General features: G+C 36.5%; 1 protein-coding gene across 5 annotated transcripts in view; it reads right to left on the reverse strand.

Annotated features, from left to right (window-relative positions):
* The window catches only part of DIAPH2 (diaphanous related formin 2), an 865,016-nt gene that overhangs the window by 234,664 nt on the left and 603,215 nt on the right, over positions 1–27,137 (reverse strand). For all 5 annotated transcript variants that reach the window (XM_074277738.1, XM_074277737.1, XM_074277736.1 and 2 more), the window contains one exon: positions 16,070–16,233. In XM_074277738.1, coding sequence (XP_074133839.1) covers positions 16,070–16,233 — 164 coding nt within the window. The remainder of the gene's footprint in view (positions 1–16,069; positions 16,234–27,137) is intronic.

Below are 27,137 nucleotides of genomic sequence, written 5' to 3' on the forward strand. Positions count from 1 at the left end.
TGGCTGCTTCTTATTGAATTTCTGTCAAAATCTTTCTGAAGTTGGCTTTGCAGGGATCTTCCCAAGTTAGGATTCTAATAGCTTACATATGACTTAGCAATGTAGCCATCTGTGGGATTTTCTCTATTATTGGTACTTTATATTAAAAGCATAAGCTCCATGAACTTCCTGAGTGCCTTGGCTTAGCCAGGTATACAATCCTGTCTTCTGCAAATAGAGCAATATTAATTGCTTTGCTGCCAACATTTTTTTTGAAATGTCTTTTTTTCCTGCTTTATTGCTATTGTATAAATGTCACAACCAATGAAAATTAGGAGTGGCCACAGTCAGTTTGAATCTGGGCCTCTTCCAAAATTCTATAGCTCCCTTTTGGATCACGTATGATACAGAACTATTTTCCACTGGTAGTATTCTGCTAATTTGAATGCATATTAACAAAATAATTCATCATAACTTTTGGATCATTTCCCTGTTTCCACGTGGGCAGGCCTAAACCACTATTCACTATATCATTTTTTATTGCTATTTTTATATAGTATTAAAGCATATAAATGGAGCATACAAATTTTCTGCATTTCTTCACAGGCTCTGAAGATCCTTTTCACCTCCTCCTTGCATTGGCATATCAGGTCCCCAAGGTGCAGCTACTATAGTTTCTATCAGGATCCCAGGGGTAACCATGAGGGTTATCTTTATGATGTGATCACTCCTAAGTCACCCCAGTGCCCTTTGCCCCAAAGTAGTTAGCTCATGTTATTTAGTTTATATCACCCAGACCTACACTCATCTCAGAAATTGGTTTTTACTTTATAGTACTGTTGGCATAAACTAGTGCCCCTAGTTTATACCTCCGAAAGCATGTGACCATCTCCCAAAAGTAGTTACAGAATCTAAAGGAAAATGGACACAAACTTAGAGAGCACATGTGACAACAGAGCAACAACATACAGCTCTTGAAAATCCCTTTGGAGGAATCAACATGTTTCCCTGAAGCAGAGTGGAGTTTATCTGCTAAGCTCCTAAGGGACCTCTGAATTTGCCTTTCTTCACCAGTCTAGTATGTTCCCAGCTACTGATGAGCAGAAACTGCCCTCAGACTTTGCAGTCCCAAGAACATGGCTAGTATAGCGATGATAAAATCCAAAGCAGCCAGTTATCCAATGCTTATGATGGCCTCCTCTGACTAAGACATGAAGAGAAGAAGTAGAGACTGGGGTCCAAGCCCTCTTCTCATTCTCCTACTCCAAATCCTTTTCAGAGGCTTGGCTACAGGCTTTTCTAACCTTCCAGTTACTTGAATGCCTGAATTCTAAAATGCTTTGCTATTTTCTAAATCACTCATGGAGTGGGACAAAGTCTCTCTGCCAATCAGAGAAGACTCCCTGCTCAATGTTACTCTACTTCATCCAAAGGCTTTTCAAAGCATCCAAATTGACTTTTCCAATATAGGGAAAGCCTACATAGTAGACTAAGGGATTGATTCAGTGAGGGTGTCAAAACCTTGTTACACCTGATGAACAGCTGATGTATGTTGTAACTTGGAAAAACGATTGAAATTGTAGCATTATGTCACATACTTTAAGTGCTGTAAGATAATTGATTAGTGACTCAATTGACTTCTTCCTTTACACTTTATTTTACCTACGTCTTCTTTGCGGCATGTTGCCCATTATGAACTTTATGTAAAGTATTTTCAGTAAAGCAGTATATTTAGTTTCTTTTTTAAAAAGTATTATGTAAATCTATTGTGTTTCATTGGGTTAATCAGTCCATATGCACTTAGAACTGTAATTGAGCTTAAAACGTTTCTTCAGTCATAATAATATCAGAAATGAATATAAACTTTCCTTTTGTAATAACACTTTCCCCTACACACATATATACATTATCTTTCCTGGGTAACTTCTGCACTGTTCCCCTTTTAAAAAAAATATTTAAATTTTCCCCTCCATTTACATGTAAAATGAATTTTTAACATTCATTTTTAAAATTTAGAATTCCAAATTCTCTCCCTTCCTCCCTCTCCAAAACCCCTCATTAAAAAGACAAGAAATTCAATATAGGCTATACTGATGTAGTCATGCAAAACATTTCATATTACTCAGGTTGTGAAAGAAAACAGACCAAAAAATCTTCAAAGAAAATAAAGTAAAAAAAAAAAGTATACTTCAATCTGCATTCAGTTCTTTCTCTGGGTATGGGTTGCATTTTTTATCATAAGTTGCTCAGAATTGTCTTCTGATCATTGTATTGCTGAGAATAATTATACCACTGACAGCTGATCAATTCACAATATTGCTGTTACTTTATACACAGTATATTTCACTTTGCATCAGCTCATGGAAGTCTTTCCAGGTTTTTCTGAGAGCATCCTGCTCATCATTTAGTTATAGCACAATGGTATTCTATCATAATCTCATCCCACCATTTGTTCAGCCATTCCCCAATTGATGGACTTTCCCTCAATTTCCAATTCTTTGCCACCAGAAAATAACTGATCTAAATATTTTTGTATATATAGATCCTTTTCCTTTTTTTCTTTGAGATATAGACCTAGTAATGATTTGTAGGTCAAACAGCTTGTTAGGTCAAAAGATATACATGGTTTTCTAGTCCTTTGGGTATAGTTCCAAATTATTCTACAGAATGATTGAAGCAGTTCACAACTCTGCACTTTTTTCTTACCTCTTTTATGTGAGATAATTTACTTTTTTCTACTTCTCCTTTCCCCCTTTTCCCAGTAAATTCTTCTCTCATCTCTTAATACTATTTTTTAGATAATGTCTCCTCATATTCAACACGTACCTGTTATGACTTACAAGTATCATTCTTTTCATGCAGAAATGTAAATTTTTAATATTATTAAGACTTTCATGATTTCTCTTTCTCATTTATCTTCTTACACTTTTCTACAGTCTGGTATTTGAAAGTCAAATTTTCTATTCAGCTGTGGTCTTTTGATCAAGAATGCTTCAAAGTCCCCTATTTCATTGAATATCCATTCTCTCTCCAAGGATTATATTCAGTTTTGCTGGGTAATCATTGTAATCCTAGCTCCTTTGTCCTCCTGAATATCTTATTCCAAGCCCTCTGATCCTTCAATGTAGAAGCTTCTAAATATTATGTAATCCTGGCTGTGGCTCCAACAAATTTATATTGTTTTATTTCTGGCCACTTGCAGTATGTTCTTTCAGATAAGAGGCTCTGGAATCTGTCTATAATATTCCTGAGAATTTTTCATTTGGGAATCTTTTTAAGGTGGTGATTGGTAGGCTCATTCAATTTCTATTTTACCCTCTGATTCTAGAACATGAGGGCAGTTTTCCTGGATAATTTCTTGAAAGATGATCTAGGCTCTCTTTTTGAACTAGCTTTTCAGCTAGTTCAATAATTTTGAAATTATTTCTCCTGGATCTATTTTCCAGGTCAGTTGATATTTCAGTGAGATATTTCACTTTGTCTTCAATTATTTCATTCTTTTGGTTTTGCTTTACTGTTTCTTGAAGTCTTATAAAGTCATTAGCTTTCATTTACTCAGCTATAATTTTTTTAAAAATGCTAGCTTTTTATTTTCAAAATATGTGCAAAGATAGTTTCCAACATCTATGCTTACAAAACCCATATTCCAAGTTTTTCTCCCTCCCTTCTCCTTACTCCAGAGAGCAAACAATCCAATATAGGTTAAAAATGTGCAATTCTTCTATATGTATTTCCACATTTATCATACTGCACAAGAAAAATTGGATCAAATGAAGGAAAAAAAAAAAGCAAAAACAACAAAAAAGATGAAAAGACTATGTTGTGATCCATGTTCAGTCCTCACAGTCCTCTTTCTGGATACAGATGACTCCTTCCATTACAAGTCCATTGGAACTGGCCTGAATCTCCTCATTTCAACTATAATTTTAAAAAATTATTATAGCTTTTTATTTACCAGATATATGCACGCGTAATTTTACAACACTGACAATTTTTCCCTTTCTTCCCCCCACCCCTCTCCCCCAGATGGCAGGTTGACCAATTCTTGTTACATATTCAGCTATAATTTTTAAGGAATTATTTTCTTCAGTGAGAATTTGTACCTTTTTTTTCCATTTGACCAATTCCAAAAGATTTTTTTTTCAATGAAATTGTGCTTCTTTTTCCATTTGCTTTTCTGCCAGTTTTGCTTTTCAAGGTATTCTTCTCCTCAGTGAATTTTCATACCTCTTTTTATCATTTGTCCTAGTCTTCAGTACTTTTTAATGTTTTCTTTATTTAGCTATTGAGTCATTTTTCATGACTTTATTACATCACTCTTATTTTTCTTCCTAATTTTTCCTCTACCTTTACTTGATTTTCAAAATACTTTTTGAGCTATTCTACAGCCTGAGACCAGTTCTTGGACACTTTGGATGTAGGAATTTTGAATTTACTATCTTTTTCTATGTTTTGATCTTCCTTGTCACCATAATAACTTTTAATGGTCAGAATCATTTTCTGTGGTTAGCTCATTTTCCCAACTTATTACTTTACTTTTAACTTTTTTTTTCTCCTGAGGCAACTGGGGTTATGAGACTTGTCACACAACTTGGAAGTGTTGAGTGTCTGAGGTCACATTTGAACTCAGGTCGTCATGACTTCAGGACTGGTGCTCTATCCACTGTACCGCATAGCTGCCCCAACTTTTAACTATTTGTAAAAATAGGGCACTGCTTCCAGGGTAAAGGGTACAGTGTCCCAAGCATCAAGATTTTTTGTGCAGTTGTTTTCAGAGATATTTCTAGGCATCTGTGAGTTTTCAGTTCTTCCAAGGTGGTATGAGCTAAGGAGAGGCATTTACTACTTTCTTGGCTTGTGCTCTAGTCTGTGAATTACCACAAGTAGTCTTTTTTTGTTCTGGTTCTGGGAGGAAGGTCTGATGTATTAGTGCTCCTTTTTTCCCCCTGGGACTGCCACCCAGGACTGCAACCTAGATCTCAGATGTTCAAAGCAATAGAATCCCACCTCTGTGCTAACAGAGAGACCCCTGAGATCTCCTTCTGACAAGTTGTTTGTCCTCTTTCCTATATATCTGGGGACAGGGAGTTCTGGAAGTAGCCACTGATGCAGCTAATTCAATGGCTGCCAAGGTCTATTCTGGGTATGCTGAGATTGGGTCTATGCTGGGACAGCCTGCACTAGACTGTGTTCTACTCCCACCCATGTGCTACAGACCTTTCTTGCTGACCTTTTAAGTTGTCTTTGACAGGAAAATTGTTTCACCCTATCCTTTTGTGGGTTCTGCTGCTCTAGGAATTGTTTTATGGCATTATTTACAAGTGTTCAGAGGGTTGGGGAAAAGCTCAGACAAGTTACTGCTTTTTTCTCTGCCATCTTCCTCTCTGTTTTTAAGAAACACCCTTCTGAAAATTTTAATGACTTAGCCAACATACTACCTAGAGGGTTCATATAATTGGTAAGCAAAGTTTTATCTTGGGTGTTTTAAATACTTATCTTTTTGGCTGAAAGCCTGAATTGTTGTTCAAAGACTTCCTCGAAGTGGATATGCCTCCATGTAACCTTTTCAAAGTTCTGTATACATCTCAAATTTCTTACACTTGCCAACATAAAGCCTGCTGAGTTTTGCTGGGTATATAATTCTTGGTTCAGGGATCTTGCTTCTTAAATATTTAATTCATTCATTCTAATTCCTGTACTCCTCCGAAAATTTTTTGTTGTGATCTGAACTATTCTACCTTGGTAAGTGATTTCTAGCCTTTTTTCCTGGCACCCTATGGTATTTTTCCCTTATCACTGTCACATTGGAGCGTGACTAGGAGGTGTCTCGGCATGCTCTTTTCAGAACCCTATGGCTTCGTCCCACTTGTCTTTGATTCTATTTGTCAAAACAAGGAACTGTTTTATGACAATTTTATGAATGACAGCATCCCTGCTTTTTTTTTTTTCCCTAAGGTCCACTGGGATGTTAAAATGAGAATATAACATCAAGATCTCATTTGGATCTGCTACTTCAGTCTGGGGATTTTTTTTTTTTTTGGACAACATTTTAAATCAGTGATTTTTTTTTGAAACCTATATTTTAGCTACTCAAAATCATGTATTTCCTACTGTTCTTCCCCTCTCTAAAGTACTAAGTCTGTTATCCACTGTTTCTATGAGTTTTTTAACATTTTAAATGTATTTGGCATTTTAGTCATTTCCTTCATCATTGCCTCTCGATTTTCTTCTACTAAAATGCTTAAAATATTTTTATCTTCTATTTGGTCTTGTGTATTGCTAAGCTTTGATTAATATATTTTAATTTGTCTCTTACCAATTTGAAGATGTCTTGTAGGCTTACTCATATGGGTTCTTTTTCTAACTTCACTTGATTCAGTTGCTCTACACTATTTTTAACTGGGAGGCAGATAGGTTGTACTGCAGTGGATAGAGTGCCAGGCCTGAAATCAGGAAACCTCATCTTCCACAGCTTAAATCTGGCCTTAGACACTCACTATCTGTGTGACTCTGGGCAAGTCACTTAACTCTGTCTGCCTCAGTTTCCTCATCTATAGAGTGAGCTAGAGATGGAAAAAACAAAACACTCCAGTTATCTTTGCCAAGGAAAGTCCAAATGGGGGTGGTAATAGAATCTACCTTCAAGCAACATTGAGATGATAAATAAAATAATAATTGTAATGTACTTAGCACATTGATTGGCACATAGTAAGAAGTCTATAAGTGTTATTATTACTATTATTACTATATTGTTGTTCTTATTATCATCCTCATCACTTGATTCCCATTGAAAACATAGTACTTTAGGCCATTACTGCTTCTCATCTAGAATACCTGAATGGCTTACTAATTGAAGTTTCTGCCCCTGGTCTCCTGTTTTGTCAATATCTCCTTCCCTCCACCATGTTAGTGCTTAAACTATATTTGCTTGGACCATATCATGTCACTCCTTCATGAAGAATCCTGAAGAAACCTTCCTCATAGACTGAAGTACAAAGGCTCATTCCTCATGTTCAAGGGTATATAACATAAGCATCCAACTTAATTGCCCAGCTTTAGTGACACTGCTCACATTCTTCATTCTAACCAGGACACAATTACTTAATCATGAAATCTCTTTATACACTTTTCATTCAATTTGTCAGTTATCAAGAGCCTATTATATGTGAGCTACTGCTACACTCTGCACATAGAAAGACCAAATCCAAGACTCCCTGAACTCAAGGAGTTGGGGGCTTATACTCCATTCAGCTGATACAATCTATACATATATTATATATACTATATATATATATATATATATATATATATATGTGTGTGTGTGTGTGTGTATATATATATATATATATATATATATATATATATATATATACAATAACATATATACTATATATACATATACACAATAACATATATACTATACACACACACAGAGAAAGAGAGAGAAGTCACATGAAAGACAATGAGGCATAGCAGATAGAATGATGAACCTATATAATCTATTTTTGCCTTAAATCACTGTGTTGACAGTGAATGAAAAGGCATTTCTTAAGTGTGGAAACTATGCTAATCCCTGAGTTAAAAACAGAGGTAAGCATGCCAGCTTCTGCCCTCAAGAAGCTTAGATCTCAACAGCAGATAACATTTTGGTGGGGGTGGGGGGTGGGGGGGAGGAAGGATGGTCAGGGCAGTCCATACCCTCAAGAAACATATTCTCCTGGGAAGAGAGATGTCATGTTGTGATGAGAACCATGAAGGGAGCCAAAGTGCTCTCAGAAAACGTAGTCTTTGAAAATCCTCAGGTGTCAAATTAATATTTTAATAACTTACATATCGCAAACTTTAATTGACAATTCAGGTCATTTTAGGCACCAAAAAGTAGAATATTAAAATATAGTCAGATGAAAAAAATAACTTGAAAGTTACATTGATCACTCATTAAAATGCCTATTGTTCTAAACCACACAAATTGATAGTGCCATTGCTCATGACAGCTGTCAATCATAACAAAGGTAATAATTCGGAAATATACAGGACTAGCATGTTTTTGAGCACAAGAAGATTCAAATAGCTCATTTTCTCAAAAAAGAATAGCTAGTTCACTTCTGAACTCAGCATGGAAAAACAAGAAGCTAAGTTTTCAATCAACTGAAAAACACAAAGGTGAAAAAGAATGTAGTATAGAACATAAAGAGAAAAACTGATTATTTCAGAAGCTGACAATCATGAGCTTATTTTTCTGCCTTTACTCTCAGAGGTCTTTATATAAAGGCCATAAGAGACATTTTATTAATGATCAGTATCTTTGACCAATATAGCAAGACCACTAAAAATGGCCAGGAATACTCATGAGTTCTACATAAAGTCACTTCTCGCTGATGTTCACGTATAATTAAACATCAGTTTCATGTAGGGACCACTCTTTTCTGGAAAAAAAATCACATGTTTAGACGAGCTGGTAAGTTCCAAGGTAATTACATTGTATTTCTAGGCATTGTTCAGTGTTGTTCTTAATCTATATCACTGTCTTGTTGTTGTGATCTCATTAGAAATAAGTAACTATTAGGATGTCTTGTTTTTAATCATGGCCAGAAAAACAGACAACACATGTTTAACATCTTTCTTATTTGTAAGCTTTAATTATTACTTTTATTCTTTTAACGAAACTGAATTTGCTTAACTCCTTGTGCATTATTATCCATCCTTCTCACTCTATGGGTAGTACATTTCCTTTTCTCATCTCCTTGATAACAGATTTCTTGTCACAAATACTAAGCATCTTTTCATTACCCTCTGGGTCAACTACATCTGTGATTCTTTAGAAACCACTATTCCCATGATTTATATAGCCTTATAACATTGCCAGGAGAATAGTGGTATTAAGAGGCTAAGAATCCCGAGATAATCAAAAGGATGCACTATTTCCTGAATGTAACCAACTTTGATGTACATCTCCTACTCAACATAGGCTTAGGTGCTTGTTCATGTGTACCACCTGTCTAAAATTCAAACTCTGATAAAAGTAATTCAATGGGCTGCTTCTCCTATACATAAGCACATTTTAAATTATTTAATAACAGGTGATAGACAAACTGATGAAGCTTTATATGTAAAATTAAATACATGTCTACATGGATTTATCCTGACTTCAGCACAATGTTCTCTATCCACTGCGCCACCTAGCTGCCCCAACTTTTAACTATTTGTAACCACATATCAATTTGACCAGCATGCTTTTTTTCATCCACTTTATTTCTCTACTGTGCATAGTTAGGCCATTCTCTTTAAAAAATTAGGAATCAATGGCAGCCAAAAAAATAGGCCATATATACTGGGTTCAATGAAAAGGAGCCGATAATCGGCATTGTCTTTTCAATGATTCAAGAATTCATTTACGCACAGGTAACAGTAAACCATATTTAATTTAATCCTACTCTGATGATTCAGAAAGTATATCAACTATCACTATAATAGCACATTGTGGAAGTTCATAAGGAAACACCAATGATAAATGCTGGATAGCAGATGTCAATGTATTCCATAAAACTCTTTGAAACTATATGACAGCATAACAAATGCTCCTTGGTTTACTATACAGATGTCTCTCTCATATTCAAACCTCTCTTTCACTACATTTCCCTATTGCTTTCAAATGTCTCTCTCCCTTATTCTTTAAACAAGATATCATCTCATTCCTTGCTTCCTTTTCTATTTAAACTTTTCTTTCACTCCTCATCTCTTTGCAGCCTAGCTTTTCATATAATCACTTTCAGAAAGCTAATCTCCTCTCCCCAAAAAGCTACTGATTCTTGATCCACCCTCACCCACCAATCAGCCCTTCTCCCAAATGTCTGTCTTTCTATTCAAAGAAGCATCATTCTACCTGTTTCCCAGGAAAGTCAGGGTCACACTCAACTCCTTCATCTCCCAACCCTGCATATCCAGTGTTTGGCTCAATTTTGCCATTTTATCCAAAGCACATCTTGCATCTACCCTTTTCTTTGTCACCACTTGACTGAGAATTCATGTCACCTTTCACCTACCTATTAAAAATATTTTCCTTGGCTTCCTTACCTAGAATCTTTCTACCCAGCTGCACCTGCTCCTCAATGGAATCAGCCTCCCAGAAACTCTAGCTTCAGGAAACTCAAAGGCTCAATAATATTCTATGCAAAACTTTTTCTGACTCTCGGACTGCTGGTGTTATCTCTCCCCCTTACTTTGTATACATCCTCCAGAGTCTTTGCTATTTACATGTTATCTCCCTCAATGGACGATGCTTGAGCTTCTTGAGAGTTGGGAGCCTTTCTTTTCTTTTATCTATCCCTAGCACCCAGCACATGGCATGGCACATAGTAGGGATAGGATAGGATAGGAGGATTGGATCTAAGATATAACTGGAAGAAGAAATTTCCAGATGGAGAAATACCTACTACCAAAACAATTTAGCAGCTGCTTCACCACAAACTCACAGTCTAAGAGATTTAGCTAGAGTACTGAGAGGCCGGGGATTGGCCCAGAACCATAGTCAGTATGAATGAGAAGCAGAATCTGAACCCAGACCTTCTGAGGCTCCAAGATCAGCTTGCTCTTCACCCTAACAGCTTCTAGTCACCCTGTTTGGTGACTGATTAAATTTCTGCGAAGATTCTTTTCTCAAAGTGCTTTGTGGATAAATACTTTTTCAGACAATGCCAGGTGGTCACAAATAATGTAAAAATGATGGGACCCGTAATTGTTTAAGCTTCATTACAACCAAATTAATCCTCATATATTTGAAGGTATACTGCATATACTGGAAAAGGGAAAGTTAGATTAAAAAGCAATGAAGGAATATCCATCATAAACCATAAATGGTACCTTTATTTGCATCTTTAATATATTTTTATATTTCCTCCCTGAATTTCTCTCTCCCTTAATCCTGTGGCTAACAGGCTCATCAGCCATAAGCCTAGTGTCAGATGTGACACTCTGGGGAATTATACCAGTGTAAATTCACTTCTGAAGGTCAAGGGTTAACTTAAAGTCTTGTTTCAAGCATCCTAATTCCAGCTCTAATGAAAGCAGTTTCATTTCAGCAAATCTTTCATAAACATCAAATATGTGCTGGGCTGTACTAGGACTAGAAGAGGTAAGAGAAGACATGAAACAGACAGAGAACTATAATACAAATCAATACAAAATGGGATAAATCAAGTACTGACAAAATGCTTTGTGATGTCCAAAGCAAGAAAAGTCACCGGTGATTGGGGTAGGAGACAAGGAAAGTGTCAGAGAGGAGGTAATCTTTGGTACAGACTTTAAAGACCAGCAGAAAAACAGTTTGGACAAAGACAGGGAGGTGGGCAGGCATAGGGCACACATTTGGGATGATAAGCAAGCAGGCCAGTTTGGTCTTTACTAACAGAATGTGCAACAACTTATGAAAGAAAAACTCTGCAAGGATGGTAGAACATCACAAGAAAATACATTAATGATTTGGGAATTCTAACCACCATAACAGACGGGGAAGTTAGGGAAGACATACATCCCATGGACACTACATTTTAGAAAGAACATTAAATAAGGTAGAGAGTGTTCTGAGGAGGGTAACCTGGAAGGTGAAGGGCCTTAAGTTCAGGGGCTGAGAATTGGCTGAAGGGCCTAGGAAAAGACATGGGTCAGAGGAGTCAAGATTGTTGATTTCAAAGACCTGAAAGACTGTATTGTAGAGAGAAAATCAGGTTCATTCTGCTTGATCACAGAGGAAAAAACTGGAAATAATGGCTGAAAGATATAAAGACACAAGTAAAGGCTTGATGTAATGAAACGTTTTTTAATTAGAGCTATCTCAAATTGGAATGGGCAAAATGACAAATGGTCAGGGATATCCAAAGTGAGATTCTCTGAGTATGAGTTGAACTATATGGCTGCTTCCCCGTCTGTTAGGGTGGTTAGAATTCCCAAATCATTAATGTATTTTCTTGTGATGTTCTACCATCCTTGCAGAGTTTTTCTTTCATAAGTTGTTGCACATTCTGTTAGTAAAGACCAAACTGGCCTGCTTGCTTATCATCCCAAATGTGTGCCCTATGCCTACCCACCTCCCTGTCTTTGTCCAAACTGTTTTTCTGCTGGTCTTTAAAGTCTGTACCAAAGATTACCTCCTCTCTGACACTTTCCTTGTCTCCTACCCCAATCACCGGTGACTTTTCTTGCTTTGGACATCACAAAGCATTTTGTCAGTACTTGATTTATCCCATTTTGTATTGATTTGTATTATAGTTCTCTGTCTGTATAAATAAATATATCTGTCTTGTTTTGAGAAGATGTACACCCATACAAATATGTTTGCACACACGGAGTTATAATCTCAATTCAGTAAGAGAAAAACTTAAGTGTTGTAGAGTGACATTTCCCCAGCTGATGGATTCAGGTAGCCTTGTTATCAGCCTAGTATCTAATATTAATTATTTTGGGGAAGATATATCCAAATTTAGATGAATCATTTATAAGTATTCACCTACACTTTAAGAAAGGATATTCCGGATTAGAAAATTTTCTGGGCTTGAACATGATAAGGTTGGAATTTTAGGGAAGATCACCAAGTAGCATCCTAAGTTACACTTGGTTACATGTACTTTTTCCCTCTTATGTGAATGAACCAAATTGATTAAGATTTAGTAAGCCTATTCTTCCAAGTATACAAAGGATTCTCTGTCATATGTGATAACATCTTCAGAACACTGGGCAATCACTCAGGAAATGGTCTCTGTAAAGCACTGCAAGTCTTGTAATAGTCTGGACTGGTTAATATATCTTCAAAAGACACTGAATTAAGGAGGAGGAATAACGCAGGAAGAGATTTTCATACATCATTTTGAGAAATGATACAAGCTATATATTTGATTGATCCTGATGTTTTTCTAGGTCTTAGAAGATTATATTTGAATTCACCTTTAAAAAGTCGGAAAATAATTAAAAATCTAGTTTCAGCTTATTTATTATAACGTGACTGAAGTCAAACTCCAACAGCGCATCATGGCATGGCATTTTTGGAAGTGACGTCAGCACAGCATAAGCACCTTCTGTAGGGCTGAAATGCTTCCAGGATCAGCCTGATAATAGATGTTGCCCCTGTTTGATCTATTACAGTTTGGAGGCATTCAGCCACAGGAAGCATACTTGTTGGCCAAGTTGCGAAGAGTGCCAAGCCGTGTCAGCAGAGGCCTTTCCCAAGAACTCAACTACTATGAACTCAACACTAGTAAGCACCTCTTTGGTGGGGCAAGTTTACCTGCTCAGCTGCCTAAAATATAATAGAAAAAATTTCTAAGGTACCTTTCCAAAAATAAAGGAAGACTAATAATGTCAGTAATGACATTAATAGCAATCAAGAAATTACATAAGGACAGTTAACAAATATGCATGGGTAAAATACTGTTCAGTTTGGAGGACCAGCGCTGAACATGTTCTTGCTATGTGACCCTAAGTTAGTCATTTAAACTCTGCTTGCCTCAGTTTCCTCATCTGGAAAATCAAGATAATAATAGTTAAAATGAGGATAATAAGAACTACTTCTCAGGATTGGTGTGAGGATAAAAATGAGGTGCTTGTAAAGCACTTTGAAAACCTTAAAGTAAATGCTGACTGCTATTATTACTGTTCATATTTTTTAAAAATTAAAAACAGAAGCAGCAACAAGAACCTGAAGATTTAAGAGAGGGGAAAAACATATTTTCCATAATTCATTTCGATCCATAAAAACTAATGAAGTATAATACTTTCCTTGAACACTCTCCCAACAGCTAAAATTAATTTTAATGCCTAACCAAGATGGCAGTGAAACATGTAGGGTTCCCTGACAAGGAATTTTCTATTCCCAAAATCTCAGAAGAAAAATAAAGACTATTTGTGTAGTCAACCTGCCAAAATGATCAACTGACAGAAGCACAGAGGACAAGGAGGAGAACCACATGCATATAGATCACATGCATTCCAGTCTGGGCCCTACCCTAACTGTGTGTTTAACAGAAATATGTTATTAATTAAATACCTTATTAATTAAGGTGAGTCTGGGAAAGTCATTTAACCTCCATTTGTTACACTTTCCTAAATTTCAAAAAGAGAATAATAACAGTCTCTATCTTTCAGGGCTGTTGTGAAAATCAAAAGAGATAACATCTGCAGGGTGCTTATTGGCACAGAGCCTGACACATAACAGGCACTACAGAAATGTTACCTATCATTATTATTATTGTTATTATTCTTACTATCGATGCCACTTCAATTACTGGTGAAGACTTTATTAGACTTCTGAACTGTTCGTGCCAGAACATCAGAGATCTTTGCAATTGCTCTCATTGTACACTCTACTTTTCACTTGGCTTCCTTTAGCCTGTCCTAAGTTATTTACCTGACACACAGTTCTTAAGACCTTGTCGCTCATCTTCTCCACAAACTTTAGTGTGTCCCTATTATTTCCTTTGGCTTCATAAAATTTAAACTTTACTTGGTCAACATCTGGCCCGCAAACCACAGCTTTCCTCATCTGCACCTGCTACTCTTAGTACCAAATCCTTCAGCTGGTAGGGGATCTTCACCATTGTATCCCTGACCCCTGACTTTAGGAAATTGCCATTTACTCCAATATCTTCAACTACCATCACCCAACCTTCTGCTCCTTACTCCTGGTGAATGATATCGCTGTTCACTTGGTCTCTGACGTTCAGACCACTGGGCTTCCTTCCAACATCACAGAAAGGGAAGCCCATGGAAAGACTGGGCTTAGAGTACAATGGTAGTGACTTGCAAGGGCGAAAATATTTCACAACTCCTGGTACTGTAAGACACAGCACTCCTTTTTGGAACAAATCCCAGTGGCTCCCTACAGATTCTGAAGTCACGTGTCATTTTATCTTGATCTCATGAGGTTTTCAGAGAGTACTCATACCTCTGGTGTGAGGTGGCTGTAGCAGGTATGATGGGGCACATCGGGCTGGGTCAGACGTCAAAGATGCCAACGTCACCCACTACATCCTGGGCCATGGTTGGTTGTCTTGCCTTCCGTCTTGCCACTAGACTTTGATGATTTTGGAAGAGACAGGACGAAGACTTTGTATGACTGCTTCACTTAACTCCAATTCATGTGCAAGTCAAGACATCACTGTGATATGTCATTGATCCTCTTTGAAAATGAAGGACAAATAATACCAACAACAGCCTGTACTGTGACCTGATTCTAGCATAACACTTTGCACACAGTAGGTGCTCAATGAACCAAATTCAAGGCACAAAACCTAATTAGGAGCTCGGAAAGCAGAAATTCAGAGGAAATCCCAGTTAGTGTGACTGTTAGTTGCTGTCTTGGTTAAGAGATGGGGAATGTAGTTTTCTTATTTTTTAAATATAGGAATCATTTTGTCTCTTAGAATTCTTATTGTTTTAGATTTTTTAGGTTCAATTTTTTTGCCTCTATCTTTCGAAAGTGTAGATGAAATGAAGTGTTCCCATCATCTATCTACATAATAGAGTCTTTTCTCTTCCCCAAGAGAATATCTTAATCTTTAGCTGGCCACACCCTATTACTGCTGCCAATTATTCCTATTGCCAAGTATAATCCACGATTCCCACCATTCCTCCTAAACTGTGAAAGGATCTTTGGGGAGTCAATGCCATTTCCATGGCTCAGTTCAACATCAGATTCTCATTTTATGCTATGCAAGAAACATTCATAAATCATGAACTTTCAATGTATTCGATGAAAGAAGATTGTAGATATTAATTTTTTAGTTAAGTTACATTAAAATATTATGCTGTGTAAGAATCTGGACCATTAAAGAAACAATTCATCCATTTTATATCAGATTTCAAAAAATCATCTCTAGTGTATAGCTGAAGTTGAAGCTAATTCATTTAGGGCCTCATTATATATTCACCCAGCAAACAATTTTATCCATGTCATATTCATAAGACTCCCTGTCATTGCCTGTTAGAGTAATAGAACACAAAATCAATGCAATCAACGGGCTCCATCCATTAAGAGAGTTTGGAAAGTTTGGACAAAGAAAACACGCAGGGCTACAGAACATACTGGCCATATCTTACTCACCAGGAATAAGGTGCGGAAGCTGCTGAGGTCACCAAAAAATTCATCAATTGCCACCGTTTTGGTGTCAAAAATGAAGTATTCACCAAGATTGTCATAGAGTTTTATCATGTTGTTGTGCATGGTGAACAGCTTTTCATACTGGTCTCTGGCACTCTTTGCAAAGCTGTAGGTTTGTGTTAAGGAAAAAAAACAAAACCCAATGCGACATTCAAAGGCAGTTTTTTTTACAAGGTAAGATGGATGTGTCATTTCTAAAGAACATTTTTGCAGTACAGAAATATCAGAGGATTAATTTTGGAAATTCACCAGTACTGTACAGATGGGAAGTATTTACTATAACTGCAAACCCCTCACCCCAACACTAAGAAGTCACAAAGGTACTTAGAAAGAGAGCATGAGACATGAGTCTCTATATACAACCAGAGAAAAAGAAAAGGAAGGGACCTTAAGAGGCCTATCTTTTTATTTATCCATTACAATATACTTTCCTTACCATGGACTTGAAGTAAGATAGCTTGTGAGGGGGATGGAAGGAGGCAAAAGGCTACCACATCCCACCCCAATTCACTGATCTTGTCACCAACTAAAACCACCAAGGTATTTTATTTATTTGTAATTTAACTTTCTATCAAATTCCATTTCTTCCATCACACATTTGGGAAGCTGATTATTTGAACCTAAGTACAACTTTATGTTTCTGATCCTTGATTATGAGGTCCAGCCCAACTCTTCTGAGATCCTGTTCAAACCTTTCAGGATTCTGATGGTCATCCATTGTGTAAGTTAACCTCTCTAGTTTTAGCATCTATATTGAGAAAATTCTGTACATTTTGCTATGTCTGACCACTCAATATCCCACTGCTCTGGAACAATAGACAAAGGACCACATGATTGTCCCCCCTGCCTCCCTATAGTTGCTGAACCATCATCATGGCTTTAGATATAGATGTATGCAGGCTAAAAAAATCTACTTTAGGTAAATTGATATTTATAAAAAAATTCCCACTAAGGAATGGTTTGCTTGTCACTTGAGGACCAACTTAACTAAAGGGTCAGAGAGCACCATCACTTGAATGGCCACAACGTTTCTTGAGGAACACATCAGAAAGGGAATGGCATTCTGCATCTAAGAAGTAGGTTGGATTCGAAGCATGCTCAGGTTTCAAACATATTTTCATCACATTCAAGAATTGGCAAAATTACAAAAGAAAAATTACTCATTTCTCAGGATAGACCAAAAAAAGAAAACAAAAATCAAACGCAAAATGCAGCAACCAAACTATTTTCCCCCTTAGTCCCTTTTCATGAAATAAAGCAGAAAATAAGAAATCAGTCATACCAGGGACTTACCAGGCAAAACATTTTTCCAAGGTCATTTACTTGTATTCTGTTTACAATGCAAGGTATTAAACTGTTTGCATATTTCTGAAAGCTCAACATCTGTACTCCACAGTGGAAAAGCCCAAAGATAATAAAAAAAAATGCCAAGACTCCAAGGTCTCCATTTAACACAACACAATTTTTTCACCTGATAATACTGTCCTTGAAGTTGTATACAATTTACAAGAACAGAAAACATTCAACGAAATCCTAACAGACTTTGAGTACATGGACCAACAGCAAGGGCAAATGTGGATAATTCTAGAAATGGTTCAGTGCCATTTCGTGGACCTGCATTTATCTTCCATACAACTATTTTGTGGAAGAAATATGGCATAGATGGAGAGTAACACTAACTCCAATACTAGAGACTTGGAAGTGAAATGGATCTGGGTAACATTATCATCCTCATGAGTTCATCTGTTCTTCGAGGCATTCACAAAGTGCCAACTACTTGCAGGCTACTAAGCTAGATACTGTGGGAGAAAGGATGACATGATGGCTGCCCGACAAAAAGTAATATGGGTGAGTGGGAAGAATTTGCTTTTTAATAGTATTGTACTTTTCCAAATATGTGTAATGATGGTTCTCAACATTAATTTTTGTAAAACTGTGTTCTAAATTTTTCTCCCTCCCTCCCTTAACTTCACTGTTCCCAAGACAGCACACAATCTGATACAGGTTATGTATGTAGAATCATTTCAAACATATTTCCATATTTGTCATGCTGTGCAAGAAAAATCAGACCAAAAGGGAAAAACACACAAGAAAGAAAAAGCAAATGAACAAGCAAGGTGAAAATACTGTTTTAATCCACATTCAGTCCCTGTAATTGTCTCTCTGGATGTGACTGGCATTTTCCATTCAAAGTCTATTGGAATTGGAATCACCATATTGTTGAGAAAAGCCAATTCCATCACAGTTGATCATCACATAATCTTGTTATTGTGTACAATGTTCTCTTGGTTCTGCTCACTTCACTCAGCATCAGTTCTTTAAGTCTTTCAGGCTTTTCTGAAATCAGCCTGCTCATATTCCATTGCCTTAATATGTCATAACTTATTCAGCCATTCTCAATTTCCAGTTCCTTGCCACTTCAAAAAAGAGCTGCTACAAACATTTTTGCACATGTTGATCTTTTCCCCCTTTTAATTCTCTCTATGGGATACAGACCCAATAGAAAGACTGCAGTATCAAGGTTATACACAGGTGTATAGCCCTTTGTGAAAAGTGTGGAAATTTTTTTAAAAAATCAATTATTTAAAGGCTTTTTCCTTGTTCTATTAAAATAAATTCATAAATTCACTCAATGTGTCCAGCTTGAAATTTACTTTTTAAAAGACACATAAAATTAATAGCAAAATCTTTTTACCACAGATCCTCAATAGAAAACAAAACACATCATTTTAATGCTGTGCCAATGTGAACTTAAAAAAAGAAATCCTCTCTCATACCTAAGGCATAAATCTCAAGAATTAACCTCATGAGAAATCTTCAACATAAAGAAGAGCCAACTCACTTCCAGTTGATCAATGATGGACAGAGGTAGCTACACCCAGAGAAGAAACACTGGGAAGTGAATGTAAATTGTTAGCACTAATATCTGTCTGCCCAGGTTACTTGTACCTTTGGAATCTAATGCTTATTGTGCAACAAGAAAATGGTATTTACACACATGTATTGTATCTAGGTTATATTGTAACACATGTAAAATGTATGGGATTGCCTGTCATCGGGGGGAGGGAGTAGAGGGAGGGGATAATTTGGAAAAATGAATACAAGGGATAATATTATAAAAAATATATAATAATAATAAAAAAAAGAATTAACCTCATGAAATAGTAAACTGGTTCAACCACTGGAGAGCAAATTGGAACTATGGACAAGGGCAATCAAACTGTGCATACCCTGTGACCCAGCAATACCACTAGATATACCACTAGTAATACCACCAGGTCTGTTTCAGAAAGAAATCATAAGCAAAGGAAAATGAACTATATGTACAAAAAAGCATTTATATCACCTTTTTTTGTGGTGGCAAAGAACTGTAAATCAAAAACACATACATCAATTAAGGAATGCTCGAACAAATTATGGCATATGATCATGAGGGAGTCCACTAGACTATAAGAAATAATAAGAGAGGTAGTTTCAGAAAAACATGTCAATAGCTATATAAACTGATGCAAAGTGAAGTGAAAAGAACCAGGAGGTCATCGTGCATAGTAACAACGATGTTGTTAAGATGATCAACCGTGAGAGACATGGTTACTATGAACAATATAATGATCCAAGACAATTATAAAGACTTCATGATGAGAAATGCTATTTACCTTCAAAAAGACAACTGATGAACACTGAGTGCAGACTGAAGTATGGATTTTCATTATATATGCACACACACACACAAACATACACATAGACTTATATATGCATATACATACATATTTACATTTTTTCTTTTTTTTTTTTTCAAGTAAGGCTAATACAAAAATATATCTTGCATGATGTCACCTGCATAATTGATGTCATGTTATTTGCCTTCTCAGTATGTAGGGTGGGAGAGAGAGAGAGAAAATTTAGAACTCGAAATTTAAAAAGAAAAAAATGGCAAAATAATACACTTATAAAGATTTTTAAAATGAGGCTTAACTTGGAAATTAAAACACATTTTAAAATGACTTTAGCAGTGACCAGAATCAGAAGCTAGTATATACAGTGAACAGCAAGATTATACGATGATCAACTGTGATAGATTTAGCTCTTCTCAGCAATGCAGTGATCCAAGACAATTCCAATAGACTTGGGATATAAAATGTCAACTGCATCCAGAGAGAGACTATGGAGTGAATGGGGATCGAAGCATAATATTTTCAATTTTTTGTTGTTGTTTATTTATTTTTTCTTTTTTAAGGGTTTTTCCTTTTTGGTCTGATTTTTCTTGAACAACATGACAAACATGCAAATATGTTTAGAAGGTTTGTATATCTTTAACCTATACTGGATTGTTTGCTGTCTTGGGAAAAGAAAGCTTAGGGAGGGGGAGAAGAAAAAGTTGGAACACAAAATTTTACAGAAATGAATATTGAAAACTATCTTTGCATGTATCTGGGAAAATGAAATACTAGTACAGTACTTAATTATACAGGTTGTCCCAAAAGTCTTAGTGCAACTTTCAGCTGCTGAAAATTGCATTAAGACTTTTGGGACACTTTGTATGGCCTACCTTTTAATTAGCATTACCAATAAAGTTATATTATATTCAAATTTATTTGCTTACAGCACTATTATTTTACTCGATCATACAGAAGGGTGAACTTAGGATTCAACTTAAAAGAACTGTAAGTCAACCATATACACGCAGATAACCAAAGAGCTAATGCTTTTCACATTTTTCTGATGGGAGAAGTTTTATGTTCATCAACTAGGTTCTCAAGCTGAGTCAATTAAAAGAAATATGTATATATATTTTTAAGTTGCTTCAACATATAACTGGGAAGATGGTGATTTAAATAAAATCCCTTAGAAGAAGGGTACTCTTTTACAGTATGTGAAGCCCATTTATACTTTTCCACAATATGGACAAGTTCTGTTGACAAAGAATTAGTTCCCTGAGAAGTAAAAGCCAAAGGCTTGTAGAGAAAGGAATTGATGCATCATCTCCTGTCGGAAGTGAGTCCAATTAGTCCTTGTACTTTCTCACCTTTTCAAGCTATACATTACTGACCCAAATTTTAATCCCCAAACCCATGAATTATAAAATGTCAGTTCTGTTGAATTGTTGAGGAACACGGAAAAATCAACGTGAGATCCACTTAACCTTCACAGAAGCTGGAGTTAGAAACATGACATAATTATCCATTTAAATGAAAGGAAGTCACAAATATATACTATATAAGAACTAGAGATAGCATTAACTTGTTTTCATATAACCTTTGAGAGAAAAGCTCCAAAGGAGAACTCCCATCAACCCCATTCCTCCATTTATTGTGAAGTTAATTTATTCAAGGTTGAGTAATATTTGAAATCAATCTACTTAACAAAGGATATAAGAAAATGATTAAAAAGCAAGTACAACTACAGATGAAAATTCTGTCAAGAATATGGGATGACCGACCTAAAAATAATACCAAGATAACAACACCAACTATACCTAACAACTTTCACTGGAGTTCCAAATAACTGCCAAGTATTTCCTCACTACTCCTCCCAATCAATTTTTTTCATGAAGAGCTATGGTGTGGATGTGGGAATCACATCGTACATATGCCGGCTCTTCTTATCTCTAGTTTTAATGTGTTCTCCTTGGTGAAGGGGAGACCTGGAATTAAGGGGGGAAAGAACAGAAAGAAGAGAGAAAGACACAAGGAGAGGAGAAAAAGCTGGAAACCCAGAATAAATGTCTAGAGACTACTGGGGAGGAGAGGAAAAAAAAATAACTGTTCCAGTGAGATCTAATTCTGGGACAACTGAGAACAGAAGTTCATAAGAGTGTGTGAGTGGGAAAAGGACTCTGGAAAACTGGACTTGGGGTCCCTCTATGATTGTAACAACATATTTTAACCTCCATTTCCTTCTCTGAAACAGAGGGGTAATATTGGTACTACTATCTTATCACAGCCTCCCACTTTCTTATTAAGAACAAAACATTTTGTAACAAGCCTTTAAAAAGTGTCCCCATGCTATGGTTTCTAGGATCCCATATTAGTATCATCCTGGGCAGTGATCGAAAAACAATGTTAATTGACAAAGGCTGAGGGAAAACCCAGCAATGAAATGTGTTTTTTTTTTTTTTTTTTTTTTTTTTTTTTAACTTAGGGATTGCTTAACTGGCTATGTGACCACTGGGTACTCAATATCTAAATAACTCGTTTTCTCATCTATAAAATTTTGGGACTGGGTTAGATCATATCTAAAGTATTTTTTTTTCCTGGATATTTCATTGACACTTTAAACTCAACATGTCTAAACCTGACCCTCTTCCCAACTTGCCTACTCCTGTCAAAGATACCATCATCTTTTCAGCCACCAGATGATCTTCACTTCTCCCTTCTCTTATCCTCCATGATTTATCAGCTCTCAAGATGTGCTGAATAACTTCAAAATACCTCATGCAACTCCCTTTTCTCTTCCCTACTCACTGTACCAGGGGCGCCCTAGTGAATCCACATCATCTTGCATCTGCTTAACAGCCTCCTTTTTCCTAGCTTTCTACCCTCTGCCATCTCTAATTCATCCTTCACAAATCTGCTAAAGCATTTTTCCTGAGAGAAGTTCAGAATATAAACAGAAAAGCTGGGCATTACTAGCATTTCAATATTAAATCTAATCACCAATTTTAAAAAAAGCTATATGTAGTGTAGATCCACTATGTCATAAACAATATTTTCATATGTTCTTCTTTGCTTAAGGAAATGTTCACGTTGTATTTGTCAATTTCATAATAACAAAAATCAATTAAGCAGTGTTCCCGAGGTCCAGGACAGCCCCAGTCATCGCCTACTGCAAACTATTTTGTGGTTCCCTCCCGATTCAAACACAACTCTTTAGCCTGGCAATGAAGGCTATCTAGGATCAGGCTCATACAGCCTCCCCTTCCCAGAATCCATTCTATTCCATGTTTCATCCAAACCGGACTGCCAGTGGTTCTCTAATTGTATTCTGCCCCTTTCCACCTTCACATTCATGCTTCTTCCTCATCTATTATAAGCTACCTATTATTGAAAGAAAAAGCTGTGTACTTATTTCTTAGTCCGGTTTTAGTGCCCCCCCTTCCAGGAAGCCTTCTCTAGAGCCCCCAGCTGAAAGGGATCACTCCTTCCACAAATGTGAGCAAGCATTTTGTCTGGATCTTTATATTGTGTTATGTGTATATGCCTTGTAAACCCATCCAAGGATGTTCCCCTTTCCTTGAGGAGTGGAGACTAAATCCTTTGGATTTCACTATACATTTCCCCACCCTCATTTCTGTTCCTTGGACATAGTAGGGACTAAATAAATGTTTGATGAAGAGAATTGAATTCTCTGACAGGCCTGTAAATTTGCAGCCAATTTTCTATATTCTTTCCCACTACTCCTCATCTATTTTTAAAGTTCCCTCCCCCCAAACCGTGGATGAAATGAATTAATATATGTAAAGGGCTCTGTGCTTCTTAAAAGTGTTATAGATATGTCAAATATCATAATTCTGTGATGAGGAGAAATTATAAATTTATTCCCTTCTTCAGCTCAATACAACCTAATTCACCAATCGTTCATTAAATGCCTATTAAGTTTGAGGCCCTTCTCTGATCTACTGGGAAGAGACAAGGACCCCTAGCCCCCAGGGAGCTCACATTTGGTTTTAACATATTCCTTAATTGTGCAACTGTGTTCTTTGACCTTGAAAGAAATGAGATAGTTTAACTGAAAGATGATGAACAAAAATCACATGACTATCCTTCATTTTTTTAAGGAAAAACTTTTACTGAAAACAAACACCAGCTCCAAAGCTTCAATGGTGTTTAGATTGACAGTGCAATTCTATCTTCAATGTGTTTGCCATCCTGAGCAAACACACTGTGATCAAACAAATTAAGTCATATCAGAAAAAAAATGTGCTTCCTTCTGTTTCAAAAATAAGAATCTTCTGTTTGCAACACAATCTTTCCTTTCCTTTCATGTAAGTATGTAAATATACAAAAATATTTATACATTGTTTAACCTGAGGATTGAAGCTATGCTTGTTTTCCTGCTGGAGTTCAAAAACTTGTGTGTGATGTATGCACATGTGTGCGTGTGTGTGATGTCCCCACATGTGTACATGCATGTACTTCCATGACTTCCTAACGTAGAGAGACTCACAGCTGTGCTCAAACAAGAATCCACTACAATTGAGACCACGCAAGCTCTGCTTGATGACTTACAGAGAAGGTCAGAAGAATAAGTGTCTGTTATTCTACAGAAGCCCAACATCTCCTGGGACATTTTGTTTCTTTTCAGGACAGCTCTAATTATTAGGAAATTTTTACACTCATCAAGTTAAAATTTGCTTCTTTATTCCTTCTATCCATTACTTCTACCACTCCCCACTGGGACCAAGTAGTGAAAGTCCTTCAACTTCTTAAACAACCATTAAGTTGAGGCCAATCCAAGATGACGGAGTAAAGGAAGGAACTCATCCAACCTCTCCCCCAAACCGGTCTAAAATCCTTTAAATAACGACTCTAAACAAATTTTAGTGCATCAGAACATCCAAAGGGATGGAGTAGAACATTTTTCAGCCAAAGACAACTTAGGTCAGCAGGAAAGGGTCAGCATACTATCCAAGGACAGGCTGCACCAATGCAACCCGCAGCCCCAGCCCCAATCCCAGAATCAGCAAGGTGGGACCTCTGAATCTGAATTGGCAGCAGTGCTGCTAAGTAAAGGACCTCTCGGCCCAGGGACACCAGGGAGGACTTGGAAGGTCTGTGACAACAGGGTGGGAGTATGGCATGAAATCACAGCACAAGGTAAAACAAACAGCACACCCTTGGCCACAGAGTTGGCAAAGTAGGACTCTGTTGCTTTAGCACACTAGATCTTACATCTAGAGTGAGGCAGAGACACTCCAAACAATTCCAGGGTCGAAAAGAGTACCCTTAGAAAGAGCTCTGGAAATAGCCACACAAAACCCTGATACCTAGGACAGGGCATCCCCCATCCTGGAAATAGATACCCACTTTAATAAAGAGTTAAAAGCAGAGTAACAGGCTATGAAAGTGAGCAGAAAGAAAAAGTTTCTGACCAATGAAAGTTATTATGGTGACAAGAAGGATCAAAACATACATTCAGAAGAAGGTAACAAAGTCAAAACTCTTACATTCAAAGCCTCCAAGAAAAATAAGGCTCGGACTCAGGCCATAGAAAAGCTCAACAGAGATTCTGAAAATCAAGCAAGAGAGACTGAGGAAAAGTCATGTAAAAATTGAGAGTGGCTGCAAAAGAAAATACAAAAACATAATGAGAAGAAAATGATTTAAAAATCAAAATAGGCCAAATAAGAGGAAAAATCAAGATACAATAAAGCAAAACTTAAAACATGAAAAAAATAGGGGAAAACTGTGAAATATCTCATTGGAAAAACAACTGACCTGCAAAAGAGATCCAGGAAAGATAATTTTGAAAATTTTGTTCTACTCAAAAATCACAATTAAAAAAAAGAGCCTGGACATCATCTTTCAAGAACTTATCAAGGAAAATTTTCCTGATATTCTAGAACCAGAGGGTAAAATAGAAATTGAAAGAATCAACTAATTCACCTCCTGAAAGAGAATTCAAAATAAAAACTCCCAGTAATATCATAACCAATTTCCAGATCTCTAGGTCAAGGAGAAAATACTGCAGAAGAAACAATTCAAGTATAATGGAGTAACAGTCAGGATAACATAATAGTTACCACCTTCTACATTAAAGGACCATAGGACTCGGAATATGATATACTGAAGAGCAATGGAGCTGGGATTACAATCAAGAATCACCTACCAGCAAAACTGAGTATAATCCTTCAGAGGAAATGGTGCACATTCAATGAAATAGAGGATTTTCAAACATTCATGATAAAAAGATCACAGATGAATGAAAATTTGATTTTCAAATGCAGGCTCAGAAGAAGCATAAGGAGGTAATCAGGAAAGTGATATCATAAGGGACTTAATAATGTTTATCTGTTTATATTCCTACATAGAAGTATAGTACTTGTAACCCATTAGAAGTTTCTCATTATTATGTCGGTTTGAAGGAATAAATATAGAGGGCACAGGTGTGAGTTGAATATGACAGGATAATAGCTAAAAAAGATAAAATTCGGGAGGGGGAGGGAGGAATATACTAGAAGAAAGGGAAAGGAAAAAGCAGAATGCTGTAAATTATCTGCCACAAAAAAAGAGGGAAGAAAAAGTTTTTACAGTGGAGGGAAAGAAGGAGGAAGAGATGATGAAGGAAAGAAGGAGGAAGAGATGATGAAGGAAAGAACTCTCATCAGAAATGGCCCAAAGAAGAAATAACATACACACTCAATATGGATACAGAAATATCTTACCGTGCATGAAAATAGAAGGGGAATGGGATACAGGAAGTAGAAAGGGTGATAACAGAGTGGGCATATTGAGGGAGGGATTAGTCATTAGCAAAACACTTTTGAGGATAGGCAGAATGAAAAGACAGGAAATATAGAATTAATGGGGGGAAATGCAGTTATCAATTATAATTATAAAACAAAATTTAAAGCAAATTTCTCTGATAAGGGATTATTTCACAAAAGTAGTGGGAACTGAGTCAAATTTATAAAAAAAAAAATAAGAACCAGGCCCCAATTGATAAATGACCAAAAGATGTTCATGCGTCTCTTTTGGTCTAACAATCTCTTTTGGCATGAAAAATTAAAAAAAAAGGAAAATGAGCTATATATACAAAACCATTTGTAGCAGCTCCCTTCTCAAGGCAAAAAATTGGAAACTGAGGGGATCCCCATCAATTGAGGAATAGCTGAATAAACTGGGATAAGTGATTATCATGGAATGTTATTGTTCTATGGGAAATAGTGAGCATGAAGCTCTCAGAAAAACAAACAAACAAAACAAACAAAAAACAAAACAAACAAAAAACAAAACTGGAAAGTCCTCCATGAACTCAAGCAAAGTGAAATGGATGGTATACAAAGTAACAG

This window comes from Sminthopsis crassicaudata, chromosome X (genome assembly GCF_048593235.1).
Source record: "Sminthopsis crassicaudata isolate SCR6 chromosome X, ASM4859323v1, whole genome shotgun sequence".
Classification (NCBI taxonomy): domain Eukaryota; kingdom Metazoa; phylum Chordata; class Mammalia; order Dasyuromorphia; family Dasyuridae; genus Sminthopsis; species Sminthopsis crassicaudata.